Source organism: Leucopleurus acutus (genome assembly GCF_964270905.1).
Source record: "Leucopleurus acutus genome assembly, chromosome: 10".
Lineage (NCBI taxonomy): Eukaryota > Metazoa > Chordata > Mammalia > Artiodactyla > Delphinidae > Leucopleurus > Leucopleurus acutus.
In genome coordinates this window covers 44,582,165-44,609,370 of record NC_139153.1, presented here as the reverse complement: position 1 = coordinate 44,609,370, position 27,206 = coordinate 44,582,165, and the positions used below count along the sequence as shown (strand labels likewise).

Here is a 27,206-nt window from a genome sequence, read left to right as displayed (position 1 = left end):
CTCTCAGATCTTTGTATTAGGGTCCATTTCTGGGGTAAGCCAAACAGACACGCACATGATGCAAATGTGCAGACTTGCCCCGTCAGTGGAGCATTCACTCTCAGGGGAAAGGTGTATCCTTGGTGCCTTACAATTAGTCACTAAGTCTGCCCTCAGGACCATCTTTGGGGCTCTGAATCTGATGCTTCTTCTTAGTGGCACACCCTTGGCCTTCTCTCCTTGAGGAGTTGGCTACTCTGTTCTCTGAGCTTTGCCAAAAAGCTTTCATTTTTTTTTTAACACTTAAATTATATCTTATTTTTGTGGTTGTCTATCCCACCCCCCATCCCCCACCCCTGACCATAGCTCCTTGAGAGCAGGGCCACCTCTTCTTCACTGCCGGACCCCCAGCCCCTGGCCAGTTCTGCAACCCATCCTGGGCTGGTAAAGACCACTCACTTGTGAACACAGGCACCCACAGGCTGCAGGGGAAGATGGGGCCCTTAATGTGTGGCTCTACATGAGTCCAGCTCTCTGCAGCCTCTCCTGGGGCAATGGGAGGAAGCCAAAGAGAAATGGCCCTAGTGATGCTACTCTGTGCCTGCCTCCAGGGTTGGCTGTGTTGTAGATGTGGTCCTGGACTCTCCTCCAACACCCACTACATGGTGGGCTGGGGTCTGCCCATCACCAGCTCCTCTCTTCTTCTGCCTTTTATAATTCCAGATTGCATGTTGCTCTGGGAAAGCTAGAAGTTGGCCAATTTTTATCTCAGCAAAAGCAGGGATGGCTCCATAAATGCCCAACCCCATGAAAGCCTTGGTTGTCAAGCTGCATTGTGGGAAATTCTCAGAGCTCTGCCTGGGCTCCAGTACCATATTCCCTTTGTGCACTGGGACACCCTCTGGGACCCTGCTCTCCTCCATCCTCTCCTTTCTCCAAATTCTAACTCTTTCATGATTGTGCAGACAACTCACAGTTAGAAACTCAAGACCAGCAACTGTACCCTGATCTTTATTTCCCAGTAATGAGCACATGCTGTGTATATGGCAGATGCTCAGTCAAGGTCTACGAAGTGAAAATGTGTTTGGGGGGGACATGGATTACTTGCTGTAAGCACTGTCAAGACTGAAGACTGAAGGTGGGTTTACTCAGCCCACAGTGTCCCCTACAGCTGACCTCAACCATGGACCAACAGGCTCCAGAGCCAACCTTTCCCCTGAAGCATAAACAGAACTGCTGAAAATAGCCCAGTTGATGTTACCCTTCTAAGATGACCTCTGCCTCTGGCCCTCCTCTGTTCTACATTTGTGCTCTGCTGAGACTGAGAAGTGCCCCCAGGGAATAACCTGCTTCCTGCTAAACGGATCAGACATCTTTCAAGACTTCTGGGGTTGGCCTGGACATTTTAGCATGTCAAGGACCAAGCAGTCCTCGGAAAAACCAGCAGTTTTCCATACAAGTGCTTTATATTTTTTATTTTAAATCTTCATCCTGAGAGATGCATGGATTTTTTTTTTTTTTTTTTTTTTTTTTTGCAGTACGCGGGCCTCTCACTGTTGTGGCCTCTCCCATTGCGGAGCACAGGCTCCGGACACGCAGGCTCAGCAGCCATGGCTCACGGGCCTAGCCGCTCCATGGCATGTGGGATCTTCCCGGACCGGGGCACGAACCCGTGTCCCCTGCATCGGCAGGTGGACTCTCAACCACTGCGCCACCAGGGAAGCCCCAGAGATGCATGGATTTTTGAGCCAAGTATGAAATCATTTTTCTGTGTGTGATGTTGTTGAACTAAGTTTTTTGTTTCTATGCAACTGATAAATTACACATGGGTGCCTTAGCTTAGAGAAATTTATGCACAAAATCATGTTTTGAAAACCAAGATCCTTTGCAAATTTTTCTGGAATGCTCATAATTCAGCAGGAACGGTTTTGTGAAATGGAGTGTCTTTTACAAGTGCTTATAATACCCCCTAAATTTGTTAGTTTCTAAGTCTGAACTTTGAAATGCTCTTTCTTTGTTGTTATTTGTTTACTTTTATGGTGTGGAGATACTTATTACCATGAGTAGTTGAAAAGCCCTGCAAATGTTTGAGGACCACATTAGCTGTGGTATCTTGGATACTGCAGTGAATGCCTGCTAGGTTGGATTGGTGTTCCTGGCCTACATATAATAAGACACCTTCTCCTAGTCCACATAGAACACGTAGCTGAAGGGGGGCTGTGTAGCCAAGTGATCTGAACACACTTGCCCACTGTCTCACGGGTCTCAGAAGGAAAACTGCCCATGTGGGAAACATGTCCACATTATATATTGTGTGCTGTGTGAGAGACCTCATGACTTGGTGGCCCAGCTGTCCCAAACGGACACACCCCACTCAGACTGATGGTAGGAAGGGCTGAGCAAACACATGACAGCCGAGAAGCCTCCCAACAGCATTTTTGAAACCCATAGACCAAGCACATGCTGCTTAGAACAGTTACTTGTCTCATCCAGCCCGTCCACGCTCTTCCAGCTGGGCAATGCCTCCTCCTCCCTCGGCTGCTGGTCCCTCGGCTGCCTCGATGCAGCCTCCAGCGAAGAGGTCCTCAGGGCATCTTCTCTGCTGAGTGGGAACGCAGACTGTGACCGCTGTGGAAAGAAAAGGGGAAGGGGTGACCTTGTAAGGCACAGTCCCCAGGAGGAGTGCCTTCAGATCTGCAGGCGTCCCACTGCATGGAGAAGACACAGCTGATGGTAATGTCTTTTCTCGTGTTGAGATTTAGAAGTTGCACATCAGAGCATCATGCCATATAATGGCACAAATGGTTCCTGTTTATTCCATTGCAAGCACGCAGGCCTGCCAGAAAGCATCAGAGATGTGGTAGAATCCGACAGAGCAGGTTCTCACGTGGCTCCTGTTTCCCCAGCCATTCTTTCGGCCAAGATTTCTTAGGGCCAACTGTGTGTGATGAAAATGAGAGCATCTTCCCTTCAAAGACCTCCAAACCTGAGCATTTCAGCGGTGTAAGTAGAAAGTTATCGCACAATCTAAGGGCTGCAGTAGACAAGTGAACCAAGGATGATCAGTCCACAAGCCCAGAGCCTTTGCAACACATTCCCATTTAGTTAAAAAAAGGAAAATAAACTCTAACCTAAGGGCAAGTGGTAGAAAAGGGATTTCAAATGACTGACAAGAAACATGTTTGAGCTGTATATGTTACAAATGTTATACTGAGAATCTGAAGCTCAAATGTTCTGTGTAGGGAATTTCATCAAACAGAAAGAGACCAATTTTTTCCATTGTCATTTAATGAAAGAATTCCCTTCTATTGGTGATTTACTTTGATCTTTTTATATGGGTGAAACAGGAACAAAAGCGTCTCTGAGCTAGGAAGCAAAGTATCCGTCTCTGACTCAGGCCCCAGGCAGTTTGGCGCCACCAGCTGGCCAACCTCAACAACAACACTCCTGCTGCCTTCTCTCCCGGCAGGAACTGGCTCATCTTGGTAACTTTCTTCCTCTCCTGCCACAGGTCCTGAGAGTAGGAGACAAGAGGGGAGCATGTTTGGAGAGCTGTGGGCAGGGCCCTCGGGCGGCTGAGGCTGGACTCAGGACTCAGCTGTATCTGAGCTCCAAGACCACCTCTGCCACAACACCTTGGCTGAGTGACTCAATTTGTTGAGAAGCAGAAACCTAATCTTGCGCTGCACACAGTAATTGCATAATAAGTGTGAGCTTTAAAAAGGTGTTTGAGAATAACAAAGGAGAATAGCAAACACCGGATCCAGGATATATAGGTGAGAAAATTGAGCATCATGACCAGGGTTTTGGGAGAGGACAATGCACTCTGTAGCCTTGCCCCGAAGGATGGTTAACCAGTCTGAGAAAAGACTCAGAGAGGGCTGAGGATCGAGCCCCAGCATCACCATCATTGCAGGCTAGGCCAGGGCCCAGCAGCCTGCAGACATAGGGCATCTGGCACACTTTGTTGGAGAGGGTGGTACAGCCAATTCTGGTCCAGAAAGAGTCATTGGAAACCTCTTCTATTTCCCCTCACAAGACCTTGAGGCCGATCCAGGAGGAAGATGGGTTTGCATAACAAATACGGAACGCTTTAAGCTGTGTACCAAGGGTCACAAACTGCTTCCCACCCCTTTGATTACAGAAGAGAGTATGACGGGTCTCCAGACCTGCCGTTCGATGCAGCGGTCACAGGTTGATGCAGCCCAGGAGTGGAGGAGCTCTCCCCCTCTTATCAATTAGATGAGATTCAGTGTGCCTTCAGTTCAAACAGGCCACGGTCTGTGGAAAACCCCCTTCCTCAAGCTGGGCTGAGGGTCTTGGCTGCTTGTATTCTTGCTGTGTTATACGACACTCTATTGCAACATCTGTTTTTTTGCCTGGTGCAAGCAACTGAGGGAGGTTAATGGACTGCTAATGGTGACATCCTCAGCCCCTGGCACAGTTACTGGTACGGAACTGGAAATCAATGAATGTTTACTGTGGAGTGACTGTGATTTGGGGCGGGCTACAGGATAGGTTTTCAGAAGCCTGATTATGATAATGATGATGATCTTACTAACTTCTTGGATGAGACTGGGAATCAAGAAAAACAAAGAAGAAGCCCACTGTCATCCTCACTTATGTCATGGAGGGCAAGGTCTTGGAGGAGAGAAAAGCTAACACACACGTCAAGTGGCTCTCAGTTGGGTACCAGTTCCATCATTCTGAGGGCACAGCAAGCACTGACCCTGTCTCTAGTGCCCTGAACAGCTCTGATACTTCACAACAACCAAGGTTTTCTTGGGGTTGGGTATTCAGGGAGCCATCTATAATTTTGTGAAATCCTTCACAGATGATGAGCAGCTATCACAGAGGCAGAGATTAAGGGTGACAGTCTGTTGGCAAGTGAAGTTATTAAAAATGAAGAAAAAAAATCCTTCCATGGCAAACCCCCATATATTCAGGGGAACGTACCCTTGACATGTCTCCCACCTTGGACTGTCAAGAAAACCCCCCTTCTGTGTGATTGCACGGCTCTTCCTGTCTCTCCTACAGTCCTATTCCAACATATCGACTCCTCCACAGACTGAGCTCCTTGAAGACAGGGATGGTCTTTTGGATGTTGACCCTCGGTCCCATGTTTGTGACTGAATTTGTAGGATGTAAGACACAGGTGTGGCCCTAAGGAGCTGATGGCCTATTGCCAGATGCAGTATTACTGCAGCCTCACCTGAGCTGTTTTCTGTACCTTGGTCTTTATTTTTCTATCTTCAAACTTCTCACTGTAAATCACTGAATACATGTTTGAAAGAGAGGAAATGATAGTATTTCATTTTGCAATGGCTCAAACAATATTTTATTTCTGTATGTGTGTGTCTGTAGGAGGTGGCTGGGCTCCATTTCTATAGGACAAAAATGCTCCCTCACCTACGAAAGCCAAGATCAAAAAATGAAAAGTCCTTCTGTGGTCCCAACAGGGAAGATGGGATCTATGTTTTTCATCAGTTGAGGATGCCAGGCTTTTGTAATCTATTTCAGGCAAGCCATTGTTTCAAAATAGGAAAAACAGCTGTACCCTGACAATCACAATGAGCTGACTCCAGCGCGTCTCAGGACACTGCTGGCCTGCTGTCTCCAGCCAGGGTGGAAAAGCCCCAGACCCAGTTTTGTCACAAACTCATTGCAGTAAACGTATTGCCCAGAAGATGGCGCAACCACGACATTTTTACTTGCCAGTTGGTTCAACCTCTGTGGCTCTCGGGAAGTGATGGGATTACTTGATTAATTTATTTGCCTTGTTTCCCTGGCTGGGCCCTCTGTGCCCACCCTTTCGTTCCCACCCACAGCTTTTGTTTTTCTTCCTCTTACCCACCCTAGGGTCCATGGAAGAAACAGGGCTGGTGATGTCAGGTCGGGCGGGCCTGAGTGACAGTGTCTGCATGTCTGTGCTGGGGGGCTGGGCATGGAGGGTGGAGTCCATGGGTTCAGGAATGTTAGCATGCCAGCAAAGCCTTGCAAAGATGGACTGCGAAGTTCAAACAGGCCCCACCTCTTAACTCTCTGGGCATGAATGGGTAATGTGTTGGATAGAGGGTCCATGCCAGCTCCTCTTGCTATGTGGGATCTTGGGAGGATCTGTTCTAAGCTTCAGTTTCCTCACAGAAAGGAATCAGTGCCATGTCTAGCACACAGAATGCACTCAGTAAATATCGTCACAATAATAGCATTTATTAAGCTCTGCCACTGAGCCAGGGCAAGACCTCCATCCCCTCACTCAGTCCTATTGGCTGCACATGAGTGAGTTGCGGCAGCCTGGAATAACTTGCCCAAGCACAAGGTTGGTGCAGGGCTTGACCTTGGGTCTGTCTGGCTCCGAGGTGATGCTCTTCCATGCCCTCTTGCTGCTGTGCCTGACACCCTTTGCTGAAAACCTGGGGACAAGGCACTCCTGGCTAACATGCTCCAACCCAGCAGGACCTGCCATCCAAACCAGCTGGTTCTGAAGCTTTAGGCAAAACTTGCAGTGTGATCATCAGTTATCTTTGTTAAAGCTTCCTCTGCAGCCGCTGGTCCCCCGTGTGGGCAGCAGCGTCCTGTTCTCCCTGTATTTCTTGGAATGTTATATTGTTGCTATGACTGCAATGATTATCATCATTGCCACCAGGGCAGGCTCCCTGGGGCGCCGATCATGGCTTCAAAATAAGTCTTTGCTCTCAAGGAGCCCACATCATAAAATAGGGAGAGAATGTTTTTAGTATCAAGGGTTTATGGGCAACGGGATCGATAACAGTGTTCATATGAATAACAACTGAGACATAGCTTTGCTTTGTATTTTTAGTGTCGGGCATAGTCATTAAATTCAATCCAATAATTATAACAATAATGAAAAATACTTTAGGTCTGTACTATAGTCATTTAAAGGAGTGAGCAAATGTGAGGGAGGAAAATGACAAAAGCACAAAGGGAAAAGGCTGAGGAAAATAGGGAAGGATAGAGAAGAGACAGAGTCAGACAGAGATGCACCTTAGTCCCCGGGCATACCATATGCCCAGCCTCTGCTGTCATCATTATTATCAATAGGATCACCGTATTAATACAGAGACGACTTTTTATATACACGCGCCCAAAGAGATAGGAACTAAATGAATTATAACCCCTGCACTGGTGCCTTTCAGGATATTGCATCTTAAGGCTTTGAAAGCTAGATTGCACTGACCCCCCTACTGGCAGAGAACCACACAATAAAGGAGGAAATTAAAAAGTGGACAATTACACTGAACTTTTTTTCAAGAGAGTAGATGAGAAATCCTGTCAGCATGGGGATGGATTAAGTTTGGGTTTAGCAGTTAAGCCCAAGGAGCCCAGTTATAGGGTTCTGCACAGTTACCCCTGGAGGCAGGGTATTCGTGTCCTTGGAGAACTGAGGATAAAAGAGGAAGCACTGCCAGGAGACCACTGGTTTAGGGCCATCCAGGGTCTGTAGGTCAGAGTGCCCTCCTGAAGATATCACGAAGAGGCCATCCTTAAGCCTGCAGCCTGCCGGCATCCCCTGCCAGCTTTGGGTCAATGTACTGATGCCCAGCTCCGCCCCAGACCCTGTGAGTCAGCGCCCCTGGAGTGGGGCTCAGGCAGATGAGGAAGATGAGCGTCTGAGGCGAGAACAGCTCGTGGAAAGGTGGGAGAGCCACCTTCCTCGAAGTCCCCAAGAACCGAGGCTTGGCCTGCTGGTTCACGTCCAGGCTCTGGCCAGCCTCCAGAAGCATTTCTGCTTTTATGCCCTCTGCTTCTCGCTCCGTCTTTATCTAGCTCCCTAGACCAGAGCTGTGTAAGAAAACTTTTCAGGGAGGCTGGAAATGTTCTGTATCTGCACTGCCCAATAAAGTAGCCACCAGTCCCAGGGGCTGTTGAGGACTTGAAATGTGGCCAGTGTGACTGAAGAACTGGATTTTAAATTTAACTTTAATTAAATTGTCACTTGCGTCTTGTGGTCACCATATGGGACAGTGCAGACTAGAACCTCTGGGATGAAAGGGACCTTAGGGATCGAGTCCATTGATCTCACGTTTTAGAGGAGGAAGCTAGATCAAAAGCTTTGGAACAGGAAAAAGGTACTCAACTCCCGACCCCACTGATTACTACCTGTGGGAGCTTAGGCAAGTTATGCTAAAACTATAGTTTCTTTACCTATAAAATGGGCCCAATAATACCTGTCCCCACCTTTCGGTGGAGAGTAAAAAAAATAACATGTGATGGGGTGATTTTCCCATGGCTTCCTTTCCAGTTTTTTTTTTTAATTGAAGTATAGTTGATTTACAATATTGTATTAGTTTCAGTTGTACAGCAAAGTGAGTCACTTACATATATGTAGTTTTTCAGATTGTTTCCATTATAGGTTATTATAAGATATTGAATATAGTTCCCTGTGCTTCACTTAGTATGATCATCTCTAGGTCCATCCACATTGCTGCAGATGGCATTATTTCATTCTTTTTTATTGTGCCTTTCCAGTTTTAAATTGCACCTGTGTGTTGCCCTGTCCCTTGCCCTGTGCTATGACTGTGGGCACCTGCAGCTGATAGAACACCAGCCCTGCTGGCCAGTCCTGCTCTTTCTTGCTGAATTTCCACATCGGGGGCCCAGCCTCTATCCCATTCTCCACACATCGTTGCCGGGGCTGCTTAAACACATACCAAAGGATTTTATGGGCTTGGTGACTCTACCGCAGATGTGGCAGGCCCAGACCCTTGGGGCACAGGAAGGACACTGTGCTTTGTGGTTGGGGATGACGAACAAAAAGGTCTACTCACACCCCGACTTCCTGCCCACATCCAGATGTGACCTCAGAAGGCAGTGGCAATTCTCTCGTTGTCATTTCTCAGTTTCAGTAAAGCAAGTGCTCAAGTTGTAAGAACACATCTGGCCTTCAGAAAGCCATTTTTTCCATGGGACTCAGTACAACTATTTTCAGGATTAATTTTAAAAAGCCTATTGACATCGTTATTTTTCCTAGATTGGTCTCTGTGTAAAAACCCACCTCCATGTGTGTAAGAGCACAGGCCTCCTGGCCCCCACGCAGCGCTCTCTGCATCTCTCCCTGCCCTTCAGGAACCTCAGGCTGTCTGGTGGGCACATGTGCTAACTATAGATGTTAAGCGTGGTGTCCCCATTTCTGTGGGGATAATGGTTCTGACTTGCACACATGCAGGGCACCTGTAGGGCGTGGGCCGGCATGGTGTGGGGACTCACCCAGAAGGTGGTGGAGGCGCGGCGGCCTCCCGGGGAGGCTGTGGTCCCCTCGTCGGCTGCCTTCGCACTGCAACTCTGGGGCTGTGGCCACTCCGGCTCCTCTTCCACGTGCTGCTCACTTTTGCTCTTCTGTTTTCTTATGATCTGGGGAGGAGGCGGGTGACAAAGGGGACACGTTATTGGAGAGGGCTCCAGTGCTATGTGGGGTAACTGGGACCATCTCTGGGAAATTCTTAGCCATGTAAGAGCTTAGTTTCAGGGTCTTCCCTGGCAATCCAGTGCTTAAGACTTTGCCTTCCAGTGCAGGGGGTGCAGGTTCAATCCCTGGTTGGGGAGCTAAGATCCCACATGCCTCGTGGCCAAAAAACCAAAACATAAAACAGAAGCAATATTGTAACAAATTTAAAAAAGACTTAAAAAAAAAATGGTCCACATCAAAAAAAAATCTTAAAAAAAAAGTGTTTTGTTTCAACAGAATACCATCTGATTTCAGGTCTTATGATAAAACAGCACAACTAAAGCCTTGAACATTCTACATCACTTTACAGTTTACAAGTAGTCCTTTTACAATGCTGACAACTTCTATTTATTAAGTGCCTACTGTGTGCCAGTCTCTGTGCTTGGCACCATAAATGCTTTACCTCATTTAATTCTCAAAATAATTCTAAGAGCTACATACTATAACTGTCCCCATTTTACAGATGATGAATGAGGCTCACAGGTTATCAGTTAAGGACACACAGCTCATAAATAGTGGAAGTGGATCGCAAACCCAGAGTCTCTGGCCGTACATCCTGACTTTAGGAAGTGTCTGAAAGCCCTAAGGAGGGGGCAGATACCAAGCATCACGAGGGAAGGCTTCAGCTTGTTTGCACCGCTTGCTAGGTTGGGCATGGCCACTTGGATTTAATGAGTCCATTTGTACGAAGGTCTCTGGGCTGGGTTCCTGGCTCCTCACCCACCAGCTCAATCCCGAAAGGCAACCACGTTCACACCGCTTAGTTTTTGCAGGGCAATTCAACCCCTCTGCATTAGCCCCAGAGTACAATGGAGAAAGTGAGAAGAAGAGAAGAAATGGTGCCCAAGACAACAAAGGTGCCTATGGCGGCTCTTCTGCTCACCAAAGGCCCTGGTCCAGGCCAGGGTGGTAAATTGCAGTCATCTGGATGCTAGGGCCCACCTACCTTCTGCAGGATGGTTGTGGCCAGTTCCTCAGTCAGCTCCTCCCTGTGGTCCCGCAGGTAACTGGCCTCATTCTGCTTGTCCTGCAGAGAGAGGAAGAGAATGTCGTGAGCTGTGGGTGTGTTTGGGAGACTTGGCAATCGCTTTCTGAGGAGTCCTGACCACAAATGCAGGGGGAGGATAGGCTCCAGTCAAGGATGGCTATCATGATGATGGTTTCCCCACAACCTGCACTTTCTCTTGGCAGCCAGGACTCCACCCACACCTCCTCCCAGACAGACGTTGTGACGGGGGCTGGGGTGGGCATACCAGGCTATCCCCATAGGCTTCTGCTTTGGAGATCGCTTCTTCGATGGCCTCTTCAGCCACCCGTAGGGCGACAGCTAATGTGTCCATCATGCTATGTCCTAGACAGGAAACAGAACAATAGACCGCTTTCTGAAAGGCAAGGACAAGCTCCAAAACATACAAAGTGGCTTAAAGGCGACTGGACAACAGGACTTAATATAAGGAAATAACGGTTCTTCATCCACTTTCTCAGATAAAGATTATGTTTTATTTTGTGCACGTAATGTATCATTATAATGATAGGGAGGAAAATTGTGAAATCTTCTGAGGGCTGTGCTCATGGTTTAATGCAAACACAAAATCCATGGAAGAATTTTTTAGACTCTAAACCCATACTATCGATAACATTGGCCGATCTTGCTGAGCTCAACCACGTGCTGGGCTGCAGACTGAGTGTCTCATACGTGATCACAGTGGATACTTCCAACAACTCACTGAGTAGGCACCATTTTATAGATGAGAGAACTGAAGCACAGAGAGGTCAAATAACTCGCCCAACATTGCGCAGTGAGACAGAGAGCTGAGATTTGAATTCAGGGCTCTCTGTCTCCAAATCCTGTGATTTTAACCACAAAAGTGAGATAAACACAAGCCAACATGATTTTTAAAAATAATGCTATCATATATTTAGTGAACATATTTTTTGCATATGGTGACAAACGGAAGTTTTCCCAAGTCAAAGGACTTCTGCAGGTGACAAAATTCTTTTTGAAGTCAAATACTTGGAAGAGTTTTGCTTCCTGGAGGTACTAGATTTTTTGCTTCTTACTTGAAAGTGAGAATCTCTATCATTCCTCTCAGTTCATCCCAGAAGCCCGATTCACATCAGGCACAAGAACAGAGGTCTGCAGGGGCTGCTTGCCTATGTCTCCTTTTCCCCGATTTCAACCTCCTGTTTCCATTTATAATCTCCTAGTCATGCATTATTTAACACATGCATATCTCCTGAAAGCTGCCTCAGATTCTTTGTAGAATGAGACAAGGTGTAAATATATCAATTCATTAATTAATCAATCTGTTAATTAAAATACTTAATTCAAGCTTCTTAGGCTCCTAAAGACACACATGTGGACAGAAAGTGGCATTTGGCAAACATAACACAATCTCCCAAACCAACCCAATTAAAGTCAAAACCATCTAGCCAGGCAGCTGACAAGGACATCACAGGCTGGCTGTGACAGTCCTGACAGAGACACACGGGGGCAACCCAGCTCAGGGCTTGGCACCCCTCAGGTGGCTGAGTGAACACATAATTTCCCCAGTGTTTCTATAAGAAGAGTCTATAAAATTTAAGTTGTCACTACATTCAGTGCTCCCTGGAGACAGACACTGTATCTCCCATCTCTCTTCTTCAAGATACCAATCAATGTATTCTTCATAGAAGTGGCGCCCCACAAATTCTTGTTGATTCAAAGTGCACCAAGACCTCCCCAGCACTAGGGTCTCTGAGGGTCCCAGTGATGCCTCGACAGACGCGAGCTGAGCCCATGCTCTCATGTGCTTTCCGAGCTATTGGGTGATCAGGTGCATAGCTAACTGCTAAGAGGCATGCTGGAGATCCTATGATGGGGATAGTCACCAGCTTCCACAGAGCCCTGGAGAGGAAGAGCCTAGAGCCATCAAAAAGGGTGGAGGCCACGTCTGTGGTTTTGGCATGAGGTGGAGTGGAGCACTAAGATGTTTGGGCTGAAAGTGAAGGCTTGAGAGGGTGTTTCAGAGATAAAAACTGGTGGGGTGTGGAGGGAGGATAAGAGAGCAGAGGCAGAGTGACCGAAGTTCAGAGGACCAGTCAGGTGGGGGGGACTGTTAGTTTTATGTGTCAACTTGGTGAAGCTATAGCACCCAGCTGTTTAAGCAAACACTAACCCAGATGTTGCTATGAAGGTGTTTTGTAGGTGTGGTCCACGTTATGGTTACAATAGTTGACTTTAAGTAAAGGAGATTACCCTTGAAACTGTGAGTAGGTCTCATCCAATCAGTTGAAAGGCCTTAAGAGCAAACACAGAGGTTTCCCAGAGAAGAAATTCTGCGTCAAGACTTAAGCATCAACTCCTACTAGAGTTTCTAGTCAGCTGACCTATTCTGTGGGCTTGCCAGGCCCTGCAGTTGTGTGAGCTGAGTCCTTGAAACGAACCTCTTTTTGTGTGTGTGTGTGTTATCTGTACATACCCTATTGGTTCTGTTACTCTGGAGAACCCTGGCTGATATAGATGGTTACTGAAATTAATATTAATACAGGAGAGTTGAGGGCAGGGAGGTGCTCAGGCCATAGACCTTGGAACAGAAAGAAAAGGATGGGATTGCAAATAGAACCCATAGGAACTTGGGTGACTGGGTGGAAGCGGGGAGGGGGACTGAGGAAAAGATAAGTCTTGCTGGTGGACTTAAGTGGCTGAGGAGCTTGACTGGGATATGCTGAAGTTAAGATCCCTGGAGGGGCTGCAGGTCTTGGTGACCAAGCATCAGAACACTGAGTCTAGAACTCTGGGCTGAAGTAAGGGCTAGGCATTCAGACAGAGGTGCACCAAAGCCATGTGACTTCTCCCAGGGAGAAGTCTCAGGCAGCAAGGATGATAGAGGATGAGACCTTCATGAGAAGGTGCCCGAGGAGAAAACAGAGAGAGTGCAGAAGCACTGTGGGGGGCCACAGGACCAGGGGGACTAGGAGACACCTGTTCCCAACACCCAGTACTTTGGAGAAGGAGCCGGAGTGTTGGAGGAGGTTTTATTTGGAATTGGAAGAAGTTTGTTTTGCTTTTAACCTTTGCTCTAAGGGGATGACTGTACTGGCATAAAAAAGTAAAAGTTGATCAGTAAATGGTACATTATTTATAAGAATATTTTAATATTAATTGCACAAGTGAGTATGTTGATTGTCATATTCCAACTCCAGAAAAACACACACTAGTTGATTGTAAGTATCTAGTGGTTGGTATGGAATGTACTTCTCTAGGCTACTCCTTAGATATATTCACCTATTTTGATGATGGATTCACAAAAATGGCAATAAAAGAAGACCCAGGGAGACTCTCACACACAATAACAGAGTTGCATCAGTGGTTCCAATGCCATGGGGGACCCTGACGGTCTGAAGGTGTTTATAATGCTCTAACCTCCCATTAGGTGTAAACCCTTAAGCAAACTTACCTTCTGACTGCCTATAAAATGTCGAGTCACTGCCTGAAATACTTCCTTCATTCTCCAGGTTTGCGTCAAAAAAGCTTCCTCCTGAGAGAGGGGGAGAGAGAGAGAGAGGAGGAGACAGAGAGATATAAGATTATCCAAGGTCTTCAGTGAGCCCAGTGCACTGTGTCACTGAGTTGGCAGACCACCATTACCCACTTTGATTGTTAGCCTTGCAAATGGGTTTAGGGAATCACTGGGCTCTACAGTAATGCTACAGATTTTGAACAGTCACATTTTTCTTTCTCGTACTAATTCCTTGTGTAGCAATGCTTCCACCCCCAACTTTCTTCCAGAGCCTTCCTTGGAGGCAATATAGAATCAAACATGGAATAATAGATTGAAGTCAGAGATATGAGCTCATTTCCTGGACCTGCAAATGACTAGTTGTGTGACCTTGATCAAGTTACTTAACCTCTCGGACACTTGGCTTCCGTACTAGAAAAACTGTGATAATGGTAGAACTCTGCTCATGATGGGTGATGAGACACTGCATGCCTGGTCTTTAGCTGCTGTCCATGGCATCAATCTAAACAGTGGCCTTTAGCCAGTGAGTAAACTGTCATTAGCAGTTAGTGGAAACAAGCCCAGAGTAAGACAAGGTAAGCCATGGCATTTGATCTTTTAAGGCCCACTGCCTCTTCTCTGGTCTTCTCTCAGTTGAACACACACCCTATCTTGGTTCCAGGCTGGGAAGAGCAGTTGGCTAAACCTTTTTTAAGTTGGGAATTTACCATTTGTGTTCACGTATTAATTCATCAAAAGAGATCTTTGAAGGTGTGGAGGTGTGGATGATGTCTCTTTCCCTTTTAAATTACTGTATTGTATCACCAGTACCCAAGATAGCACTGAGACAGCAGGGGGCTCAAAAAAATTCTTGAATTGGATGCTGGTGGAAAACACTGATAGAACCTAGAAAATCAATGTGGGTCTACAGCTCTTAGCTCAAAATGGGGAAATGCTCTTGATGTCAAGTCAAACTAAGCAGTAGACCTTTGATACACATAATACGGCCCGTGCTTCCTTGGATGGGCTGCGTGGGGCTCCAGTGTGGGAACTCTTAGGGTAACTGCTGTAGGCATCTACAGCGGGGTCAGCAGGCTGCTACCTTTATGAAATAGGTCATTAGTGTGTGGCCTGCCACGGGGACTCAGTCTGACCATATACTATTCTCTGTGCTTGTGTTTTTTGACCAGCCTTTCAGAAGACCCATAGTCACTTATTCCAGCTCTGTGACCATAATGAAGTGACTTTACCTTCTTGGGTCTCCATTTCCTCACTTATAAAATAAGGCTTTAGGATAAGTCATCACCTCAGTTCCCAGGCTATGCATCTAAGTGCAGATATTTCACTTTGGCCTGGCTGCATCTGGCAGCCATTCATTCATCCAGCAAATATTTCTTGGGCATCTAGTAGATGCCTGGTCCTGGGCTGAGCGTTAGGGTGTACTGGTGAGCAAGGCCAGAAATCCTCGCTGCCCTGACAACCTTGATAGTCTAGTGGGTGAGAATTCATTAACCAAAAATTTATAGAAATAAATATAAAACTATAGATATGTTGAGTGCTGTGACTGGGTGGTTCATAGAATAGGGCAAGTGTTCAGCAGGGAAGACTGACCTAGACTGTAAGTAACCAGCCAAAAGGGTGTGGGGGTGGGAGGGAGTCCAGGGCAGAGCAAACAGCTTGCACAGGCACAGGCAGTGGGGACAGCAGGGTGCATCTGAAGAGCTAAAACAGAGGCCAGGTGGCTGGGCTGCGAGAGGAGAGGGAACCTGGGGTGAGGTGGGCTGGCAGCAGACCACACAGGTCACGGTGGCCACATCAGGGTTCTGATCTTTGTCCCACCATGAAGCCACTTGAAGACAGTAAAGTCTCCACAGGGGTGATCTGGTTAGGTGTGTGTTTCTAAACACACGTAAAGGTGCACGCTGGCTGCTGTGTGGAGGACAGCTTGGAAGAGGGAGAGGGTGGGTGTCTAGAGAGGAAGGTGAGAGTGTGGCCCACCCTCTGGAGTGTCCCTGTGATGGGAAAGAGCATGGCAGGGCAGAAGTGGCGGAAAATCTGTAGTCCAGGAAGGGCTTAGGAAATGGGAGAGACTGGGCATGTTTACAAGTCAATAGGAAGGAACCGCTTAAGAGAGAGGCTGAAAGGCAAGACAGAAGGGCTGCGTGAACTTGAGACCTTCATGGAAGGTGACGGATCAGGTGCGGAGGTGTACACGGTCTGCCCTGCGAAGGAGGCGGTGAGGCTGTCTCCTGAGACAACGGGGATGGTGGTGGGGAGCTTGATGGGGGTGGAGAAGATCTGAAAACATCTTTGGGAGAACTGCGCTGACCAGGACAGGCTCTGGATTTCCATGATTATAAATCTTCTAGTACAACAACTCTCCCTGTGTCCCTTTAAATTCATAGGTGGGAGCTTCTGTGTCATTTAGGATGATGGGATTTTTCCAAGGGCAGAAAGCAACTGAACTGTTTCGGAAAGCACTGACACAGCAGCCAGACATCAAGTCAGAGCTTCCATGAGCTGCAGGAACCTCCAATTTCAGGCAACTCAGTGCTTTTAAAAGACCATGTTGTTAGTCAAATCCCACATGAAAGATGTCATAGACCTTTCCAAGAATCGTGTCAAAAATAGATATATCACGTTAATAAATAAAAGCAAGATTTATTTTCCCCATTTTATTTATCCAATACTAACTAAATGTATGTATTATTTACCAAATTGTCTAGGGATTAAGTATATCAATAAGGGCTACTTTCATCTTTTCATGTAGTGCTTCTTTTTAGAATAACTGTTAAAAATGTCACACTGAATCTATCAGATAAACCACATGAGCGTTGGACATTATACATTTTTTTATAAATCTATTTACTTATTTCTCTGACTTCACTGCAACGTTGGCTCTGAGATGGCAGGGTCTTACCCATCTTGTCACTCCCAGGTCTTAAACCAGGCATTCAATAAATGTTTACTGAAGGAATGAGTAAGTCTTAGATTTATCTGACAAAACGAATGGGTCTCCAGTTCGGCCTAATCTGGTCACCTGATACGGGCTGCAGGAGGAGTAAGTGAGCTTGGGACTGATGGCTGTGCAATGGGTACATGTGATGGGTAACCCATAAGATTCTGTGAACTCAATGAATTTTCAATGGACTGAGTGTTTTTTTATGGCAAACTACACTGGTCCATGCAATGGAGATGTTTCGTAGATAAAAGGAGTTTTATACTGAGAGTCCTGGAGCAGAGCACAGGTCTTGCACCCTGTAGATTATGTTCTGACAATCAAAATTCTGAAACTAAGTACCCTCAGATGGAGTTGAAGATGGAACCATCTTATTCAGAACTCTGCCATACGAATTATAGTGAAGTTCTAGCTGAGGTTCTCAGTCTTGGCTGTGTCTTAAAATAACCCAGAGAACTTTAAAAAATATCCGTTCCGGGGCCACCTCCAGAAATTCGGAAGTAATTGACGGGGTGGAAGACGATTCTGGCACTTTTTCAAAGCTCATGAGGTGACTCTAACGTGTAGTCGGGCTTGAGGATGGCAGATGACAACCATACCAAGGTGCTGGGTTGTAGGTAGAAGCTAACGCTGATGTCTGCACGGTCATCTGACATAATCAGGACACTACTTACACATGGGAGATTTCTCCATGCTTGAGGTGTAACTCAATTTTCTAGGTGGTATGTAGAATCGCTCTCACTGTTTTATGATCACGACTTTACAGATTTGAGTACCATCTCATAAATTGTCTCCTGCCTGCTTGTCTTCTTGTTGCTCAAAAGGAAATCTTAGTTTAAAATGAGATACAAATCATGTTAAAGCAACTGATTCTAGTACTTCTATGAAGTGTCTTGGTACCCACAAAGTGCTTTTAAGACTGAATTGTGTAATATTGAGGACCTAAGAGTTGCCAGCCACTGGGCCACACTTTGGGAACACAGAGATGAAGAAGCTATTGCTTCTGCCTGCTCCAGCAGGAGAGGAGCTTTGTAAACCATCCCCTGGATGCAATGTGATAAGTGCTGTGATTGAGGCCCAGATGAGAGATGTGGTGAATCACAGAGGGCCTGGGACCTAAATCTGCTTCAATAGTGTCAGCGTTATTCCCAGCAAATGATACGCCTTTGAAAATGACACTTGAACATTTCAAAGCCTTTGCCAGCCCACTTGTAATTCATGTTCCCTTGCTCCACCTGTGGGACCCGAGGGAGAAACAGAGAGAGACCAGAGTTGTGCTGTTTATAGGATCCTCCAAATGAATTTGCTTCTCCCCCTGACTTTGCATGAAGCAGTAGAGAACATCTATGAGATGTGAATGTGGTGACATGTAAAGCGGTACCTGAAGCAGACGCAAGGATGAACAAGAAAGAAAGTATGGGATGCAAATGATGAGACAATTCTATTCTGGAACCTTCTTGAGGTATCTCCTTGGGTTGAAAACCTACTGTTAACATGATTACTTTTAAGCTTTATTTCTTTTTTTGTCTTTGTTCCTAGAGAAACATTTTTAGAAAAATCAGCAAAGAGCAGTTAAAAATAATATGTGGAGACCTTCAGCCCTGCTCTCTTAGCTACAGGCTTCCTGAGTGGTTCGAAAGACAGAGATTCTAACGACTAACACAAAAGACCCTAATGAGTCTCCGTGTTTAATGCTTCCATCCTATTTCCCCCTTGTCTCAGTGGCTGGCATATTTTTGATTAGACACAACCAAAGACTTTATTGAGAATACAACAATGTAAAATAATGATGGTGAAAAAGCTCCATATGAGATTTTCTTTCTTCCCTCTTTCTCAAGGATAAAAAGCATTTACCTGTGTCAGCAAAGTGATGAAAAAATCTTCCTCTACACAGAAAAAAATAGCCTTTTCTGGGAGGACATGCTGTTCATATTCTGACAACCATTTCTCTCTACTGGCTGGTCCAATAGGAATAAAGAATATAATTTCTCATTCTAATTACATTGGTTGTCTTAACAGCATAGGTAGAATTCATCCTTTAAACTTCCTGGGAGGAAGCTGAGACTTTTCTAACTCTCCCATTACATTAAACTCTGGGCCTGGTATGTATAGAATTTTGGAGTAGGAAGGAAGAGGAGTGGGGGGCATATCCTCTGAGTGCAGACCTAGTCTACACAACCAAACAAAGATGAATTTCCAGTGTTTTAATCATTAGGGAAAGATGGTCAAGAATCTTTCATTTCTAGGGATTTGGAATTAAAATGTCCACAATATGCAGAAACACTTTGGTCCTCCCAGCTGCTAACATATCCAGCCCAGTGGAGATGTGGGAATCAAAGGACTTAAAACTTAGAATCTTTGGTACATGTCCTTCTATTTCTGCTCCTTACTAGAACCAGATTATTTAAGCCACTTTCTCTGTCCCAGGTGAGTGTGCCGCAGTGTACAGGGCCTCCACGCCAGGCCTTCTTCTTTCCCGCCAACCCCCCAAAGACTCCCAGATGGCAGGCAGTCAGCGTACCTAGGATGTCAAAGCACCCTCCGCTCTCCAGCCGGTGTTTCCTGTACAGGTTCTTCAAGACCTTGGCGCTGCCAAAGCGTTTGAAGCGGCTCTTCACATTATTGTAGAACCATTCCAGAGACTGGGTCCTCAGAACCCTGAGGACAACACAGAATTAGAAAACAGAAAATTAGCATTAAAGGACAGAATTATGAAATGGTGGATTGCAAAAGTTGCCACAATACTTCGCAGCTCCTTCCATCAAGAGGTGGTCTCTACTCCTTAGATCTGGGCTGGCCTTATGACTTGCTCTGATCACAGAGACTGGTGGAAGTGATGCTGTGTGAGTCCAGAGCCTGGCAGCTTCCTCTCTTGCTATTCGTGGAAGCCCTGCAACCCATCGCCATGTGAACAAGCCCAAGATAGACTTTGGGATGACAAGAGACACTTGGCCCAATCCCCCCTCTTGCCCCAGCCAATAGCCAGCCAATCCCTAGACAGGTGAGTGAGGCCATCGACTGCGGTTGACTGAAGACGCATGAGTGACCCTAGGTAAGACCAGCAGAAGAACCATGCACCTGCGTCCATCCAAAGAGCAAGCTGATAAATGCTCGCCACTTGAAGCTACTAGCTGACGCATCTGTTTAATAGCAGGCTTTATATTTGACACTCTTACTGCATTAACACCATTTCTAATTCAGCTTGGGAGGATAAAAAGCACAGGTGAGACCCTGGGCTCTATGGCAGAACTCTGCAGCCTCTTTCTTATTCAGCCTGAAGCACTGTGGGAAGGTGGTTTCCTGGTCAGTGCTATAATGCTCGGTACAAATCACTGACACAATGCTTCTTTTTTCTGCCTGACCAGAACAGGTTTCTAAACCCTTCCCATTTTAAGAATAGCTTTGGTTGTTATTTTTCTATTATGAATGTAATGATGCATGCTCATTTTAAAAGTTCAGAGAAGCAAAATGAATATAAATTCTTCTAAGTCAATGGATGAACAAGCACACGTTTAGCTGCTCTTCCTCCTCAGATGCCAGTGAAACGTGAGAAGATATCCAAAGGGAAAGAAATCTATAGAGCTGAGATGGGAATCAGAGATTTTCTAGATATCTGGAAAATTCTAAATAAGTGACAACTTAAAGGTAACAGAACGTTGTTCTACAAAGCAGGCAGAAGGTCTGGGACTCACAGACTGAGAGGTCCACTTTAAAGTTGATTGATGGGGACTTCGCCGGTGGTCCAGTGGTAAAGAATCCGCTTTCCAGTGCAGGGGACACGGGTTCCATTCCTGGTTGGGGAACTAAGATTCCACATGCCCCGGGGCAACTAAATCCGCGTCTGCCACAACTACTGAGCTCACGCACCTCAACGAGAGAGCCTGTGCGCTGCAAACTACAGAGCCCATGGGTCCTGGAGCCCACACACCACTAGAGAGAAGCCTGCACGCTGCAACAAAGAGCCAACACAGCCAAAAAAAAAAGAAAAAAAGAAAAAACAAAAATAAATAAAGTTGATTGATGAGTACTCAGCCATAAAAAAGAATGAAATCTTGCCATTTGCAGCAATACGGATGAACTATATTCATTATGCTAAGTGAAATAAGTCAGAGAGAGAAAGACAAATACTGTATGATACTACTTATAAGTAGAATCTAAAAAATACAACAAACTAGTGAATAAAATGAAAAAGAAGCAGACACATAGAAGAAGACTGTCCTTGGAAATCATAACCTCCAGGCTTATGATTTATTTGAGAGCTTTAAAAGCACAAAAGGACTGTGACTCTAGAATAGAAATATTCTGCAGGCTGCCTCTCCTGCACACCACCCTGCTCTCTGAGCAGCTGACCTCCGCGAAGTTGCTGCTGCAGGGCTCTGCGTTGCAGGTGGACAGGTCCACAAGGGTAGGGGGTGGACGATAGTGGTTATTGTGCCCTTCATTCTTCTTTGCCTTTTGGGACACTCCCCCTCCTTCCCAACTGAGTCTATGTTTTTCTGGAAAGGCTGGCCCCTCCTCCTGGCAGCCTTGGGGGTAGTCACATGACTCAGACCTGCCAATCAAGGTCTGAGGTGGGACTTTTACTGTTGTTGGAAAGAGATGCTCCCTTTCTGCTGGGCTGGCTTGGTGGCAGAATGAAAGCCTGGGCTGCTGGGGCCACCTTTGCCATTACTTGGGGGGTTATTTGTGGTCTTCTGAACAAAAGCAGATCTGACAGCGGGAAGGAAAAGGATCCTGTTGATGTACTTTGAACACCTGGATCTACCCAAGCCTGAGGTCAACCCTTGGACTCTTCCATTACATGAGCCAATAAAATTCTCTCTTTCGTTTAAGGCTTCTTGGGTTGGGTTTCTATTATTTGCAATCAAGAATCCTAATGCTTCAAGTACATCACGGGATGAGCTCTCCGTTAAGTACCTGGTTATATCAAAACTCTATGACATTTAGAAACACATTGATGACCTCAAAAATAGAATGCCTTGACTTGCTCAAGTCAGAGAGAGGAATCAGGGCACTGACTGGGCTGCTGGAAGGTGGGAGGACAGCACTGAATCCTTGGAGAATGACCTGCACAACTACAGCCTGATTTGGAGACTAGAAAGCTTTCCCGTAAGAAGTGATGTATTTTGGATTATGTTTTGACTTAGAATTAATGTGGAGAGCTTTTCTGGAAGCCCCAGGGAAGACTCAGTCATGATTACCTTCATTTGATATTACTCCTTTTCACTTATTTTAAAATTCATGGGTCAGAGGAAACTCACAGGAAACATGCAGTTCTTGGGGCAGAGGTGTGGGGAGAGGGCCGTGAGGATGCCAGCACCCAGGATGAACTGGCTAAGCGCTGCAGGGTCCCTGGCCCACCCTCACATCTCCAGCTTCCCCCTGAATGGACGCAACTGCAGGCAAGGGTAGATGAGAAGGAAGGAGCACTGTGTCAGCATCTTGCTGGAACAGAAGGCAGAGTGGAATATGCGTCTGTGCATGAATTCCTTCATCTGTTCATTCATTCATTCTTTTATTCCTCATTATTTATTGAGTGCCCTACATGGCAGGCACGGTGCTAGGGATATGGGGAGTGACAAAACAGATGAAGCTCGTACCCAACAGTGCTGTCGGACTAATCTCAACGAGTGCCAGATGCGTCATGAGATGGAACCAAAAGTCAAGCCAAAGGCATCTCCAGAATGGCTGGACAGTCTGTGTCCCACAGGCATTGGGTTCTGGATCATTCCCACAGATGTGTGAAAAACAGAGCCCACCCTGATTTATGGCTCAGGCATTTTTTTTCTAGACTTTAAAAAAAATTGAAGTATAGTTGATTTACAACATGGTGTTAGTTTCAGGTGTACAGCAAAGAGATTCAGATATATATATATATATACACACACACATATATTCTTTTTCAGATTCTTTACCATTATGGTTTATTACAAGATATTGAAAATAGTTCCCTGTGTGACACAGTAGGTCCTTGTTTTTTTACCTGTTTTATATATAGTAGTGTGTTTCTGTTAATCCCAAATTCCTAATATATCCCTCCCACTCCTTTCCCTTTTGGTAACCATAAGTTTGTTTTCTACGTCTGTGAGTCTGTTTCTCTTTTGTAAATAAGTTCATTTGTATCATATTTTAGATTCCACCTATAAGTGATATATGATATCTGTCTTTGACTTACTTCACTTAGTATGATCATTTCTAGGTCCATCCGTATTGCTGCAAATGGCATTATTCTGTTCTTTTTTATGGCAAATATTCCATTGTATATATGGACCACATCTTTTTCTTTATCCATTCCTCTGTTGGTGGACATATAGGTTGCTTCCATGTCTTGGCTATTGTGCTGCTATGAACACTGGGGCACCTGTATCTTTTTGAATTAGAGTTTTCATCTTTTCCAGATATATCAGGCATCTTCTTTAATGATGCCCAAACTGCCGCTTCTCAGCCTCAGACAACACATAGGAGGGGTGCCTTAGGAAGGACAGGGAGCCGAAGTCCTGGTGATGAGACTTGTGGCGAAAAGCTTTCCAACTTGGAACTGTCCAGAGGGACCCTTCTTGATTTCCCTCACTTATTTTTGTAAATGATCCCAAGTTATCCCTAAAAATGCTCACACAAAGGTTCTTAGTTCTGTGCAGTTCAGTTTTACAGTCTTAAGCATGATCATTTCTTTCAACACTAGGGCTTTAAAAAAATCAACAGCAACCCTTCAAAATTCACCAATCACAACATAGTTAGAATTGATTACTTTTAGTCCTTGGAACTACTGTTGGTTCATCTGTAAAATGATGGTCACACAACTGACAAGGATAGGGAATATAGGAGGAGGATTGGGTTTGGGGGGAAGGTGGAAGTTGAGTTAGGACACTTAAATTTGGGGTGCCCATCACATTCCCAGGTGAATACCTGGTGGGCACTGGATATACTAGTCTGGGACTTGGATAGAAATCTGGACTAGAAATATGGGTTTGGTAGTCTTTGGTCCACAGGTAGTATTGAAGCCAATAATTGGTGTAACGGAGGTATAAATCATCATTATCTCTGTTTTACAAGGAAAATAGAAACAAGTAATTTGCTGGTGTCACTGACTGAACTAAGAGTAAGTCAGGGAACAGACTGTAGACCTCATCCTTGGGTCAGTGCCTTGACGTCCGATTGGGCTATTTTCCTTCCAGAACCCCTAGTTAGTGTTCTTATTGCAAATGATGGCTTTTATTTCAAAGTTTAAGCAAACAGAAAGCACCATGGATCAAGGAATCAGCAGACAATGTAAAATCGTTGTATCATTTCCCTAAAACAACCTACTTATCACATTGTGAATACTAATCACTTCAAGGCACTTATTTGTATGAGAAGTTTGCTAATTATTTTTATGACATGAATAAACTTGTAAATATGGTACATTCTCATCAGAAGACAGACTGGAATCACGTAACTCATCACAAGAGCAGCACTGAAATTATAACCCCATGAAAGCTTTGCCCAGGAATGCCAGACTGATTTTTGGCTCATTAGACAAAACAACACGATTGTGAGAACGAAGGAACTGCCTACATAAGAACTGCTCATATCCTGGCTGCTGGTGATGAAGCAAGGCCGCCTTGGCCCTCAGCCCTGGCACGGCAGGCGCTGTGCAAACTGAGCTCACTATGGGGGAGAGTCTAGGAGAGTCTGTGGATCCCACTACTTCCTGTATGGTCCTCGGAGCAGCACTGGGACACCTTCTGGAGCCTTGATGGAAATGGCAATCCCAGACCTCTATTCTCACCCTGACACCTGCTGAATCAAACTGCACTTTAGCAAGGTTCCCAAGTGGTTACTATGTATATCAAAGCTTGATAAGCACTGGCCTAGCAAAATTAGCTGTGTGTTTTCTGAGCCCACATGTGTTTTTTGTTTTGTTTTTAATTTTGACTACAATCCACCTAGGTAGGATAAGAGAGAGAACAGCTGACTTGCCTCCCTCCTTCCTGCTTTTCAAGGAAAAAGAACTGAACTGGGTAATAAAAAGTTTGGAAGAGGAATAGAATAATTAAAATGGTACTCCCAAAATCAGATGCCTTCATTACAAAAAAATAAAATGCCAAAAATACTGTTGAGCCAAGTTCAAATCATTATATACAGCAAGGTTCCCCAAACAATCTACAACAAACTAAATTGATAATGATGAACTAACCTTACTTTGTTGGTAAAAATTAAGAAGCACAACAATTAAAATCCATGACCAACTCAAGATGACCTTGATGATGTACGGATAATGAAGCATCCCTCCTGAAAACTATAAGCACATCCATGACCTGTGAGCTCTGCTTCACAGAATACAGAATGAGAAGCTTCAGCACCAACAACACACTGAATGGTAATAAAAGAGAAAAAGCTCCAGGTCCTTCAAACAGAGGCACTTTAATATAGGCAAAGAGACTCCAAAGAGAGGATGATTGAGGCATCCCAGAGGCTAGCAGTGGGGGAGCTGCCACCACCCCAGGGCCAGAGGGACAAGGGAGGAGGTGGCATTACCAGTACGAGCATCCTGGAGCCAGAAGCTGGGGCCACAGAGGAGATGCAGCTGCTGCAGAGACACTTCTTGAGGCAGAGAGACTGATACCCTGTTTTCTCTTTTCCTCCTGCCCTCCCAGTTCCCTCCAGGGCCTCCCATTGGCCAAGCTCAGAAGGGAGCCTGGGCAATGCAGCCTTTGGGGCTCAGCACCCCCAGGAACAGAGTAGAGAAAGGAAAGGCCAGGATGTGGCATCTGGCAGCACATAGCAAATGACTGTTCTAACGTTGGCTTATAAAAACCAGATTCTGGCAACCCTTAATAACTTACTTAATAGATTACTAAGAAGTAGCCCTAGTTTTAAGCAGAAACCTAAGTCTGCAGAATTGTGCCCCATTTGCCTACAAGAAGAGAAGAAAGGAACTGTGTTTGGGAATTGGTTTGCAGCCTATGAGGCGTCTCCATGCCTCCAGAACATGCTTTAGGAGCTGCTGGCATGGGCAGATGATGGGCTGGGTATCAGACTGAATTTTAGCACTTACCACCTATGTGGGTGGTAACCTCTCTGGGTGCCGTTTTCCTTATTTGCAAAATAGAGATACTAGTATTGATCTGGCAGAGTCTTACAAAGCATCATTGACCTAATATGCTTATGCATCTACCATAGAACTTGAACACAGTAAGCACGAAGAGAATGGTAGTTATTTAATCTCGGAAGAAACTAAATATTCATTAAGTTTAAGTCCTATTATAAGGAAACCTTTTTCTCTAAAGAAGTAAAAATCAAAGAGCCCCCCTCCCCCTATACAGACCACAATATAGGATCAGTAGGAAGAATTTGGTTTATCCATTAGGACAAATAACTGACATCAGTGTGGGCCTCAGCTGCTTGTTACATGTCTTCTGAGAGAGCAGTTGTCCAAGGACAGGCTTCCCTGACTGACAGTGTGCCCTGTTTCTCCTGCCAGCAGAGGCCTGTGGAGCCCAGAACTTTCTAGTTGAGTCTCTCGCCCTGCTGATGGCAGCTCTCCCAAGTGAGTGCTCGCATTGAGGAAAGGCCCGGGGACAGCCTTGCCACCAGAATCACCCAGTCCTACTCTGCTGAGTGAGACTCAACTCTTAGAATTATGATTTCTAAGTAACTCCTTGGATACAGTGTCCCTAAAATAAACTCAACTTTACTAAAAAAACAAAAAACCCCATCAAACAAACTTTCTTTCTCCCCCAAATCTGATCCTAGGCAATTTATTTAACCTATCAGAGGTGGGTTTTTTTTTTCTCCCAGATGCAAAAGGAGATAAATATTTCATCAGATTTTTCTAAAAGATTAAATGCTGTAACACATGCGAGGCACTCAGCGCAGTGTCCTGCCCAGTGTAAATCTTCAGAATATGCTATTCCTTATTATCATCAACGTTATTATTTTATCCCAAGCCCTCTACATTCTTTTTTGGCAGGATGTGGGTGTAATCAACAGATAAAGAGTAAAAATAGACTTGTCAGGAAACACATTCAATTCTTACATTTCGTCTTAACCAAAAGGTTAGACTTTAGGGTTAAGGTGGTTCTTAATCTTTAGTATTTAGTTTTTAAACTTAAAACCCAGCTTGCTGGGCCAGCCTCAGAGCTTCTGATTTGTTTGGTCTGGGCGGGGCCCGAGTATGGGCATTTCTGACAGATGTGCAGGTGATGTGATGCTGCTGGTCCAAGGACACACTTTGAGAATCACTGAGTTTGAGGATAGATTTGACATGCTGTAGAATGTAATATCTTCCTGTGTTCTGTAGCCAAGAACACAGGAAGATATTACTGATTCAGAGCTGTGG

At 45.4% G+C, this 27,206-nt stretch overlaps 1 protein-coding gene across 1 annotated transcript in view; it reads right to left on the bottom strand.

Moving 5' to 3' along the window:
- MYRIP (myosin VIIA and Rab interacting protein) overlaps positions 1 to 27,206 on the bottom strand; it is a 218,966-nt gene that overhangs the window by 62,584 nt on the left and 129,176 nt on the right. The window contains exons 4-9 of the mRNA XM_082848766.1: positions 19,407 to 19,543; positions 13,885 to 13,965; positions 10,699 to 10,796; positions 10,392 to 10,472; positions 9,208 to 9,351; positions 2,460 to 2,607 (exon numbers count right to left, since the gene is read on the bottom strand). Of these exons, the coding sequence (XP_082704892.1) occupies positions 2,460 to 2,607; positions 9,208 to 9,351; positions 10,392 to 10,472; positions 10,699 to 10,796; positions 13,885 to 13,965; positions 19,407 to 19,543 (689 nt within the window). The remainder of the gene's footprint in view (positions 1 to 2,459; positions 2,608 to 9,207; positions 9,352 to 10,391; positions 10,473 to 10,698; positions 10,797 to 13,884; positions 13,966 to 19,406; positions 19,544 to 27,206) is intronic.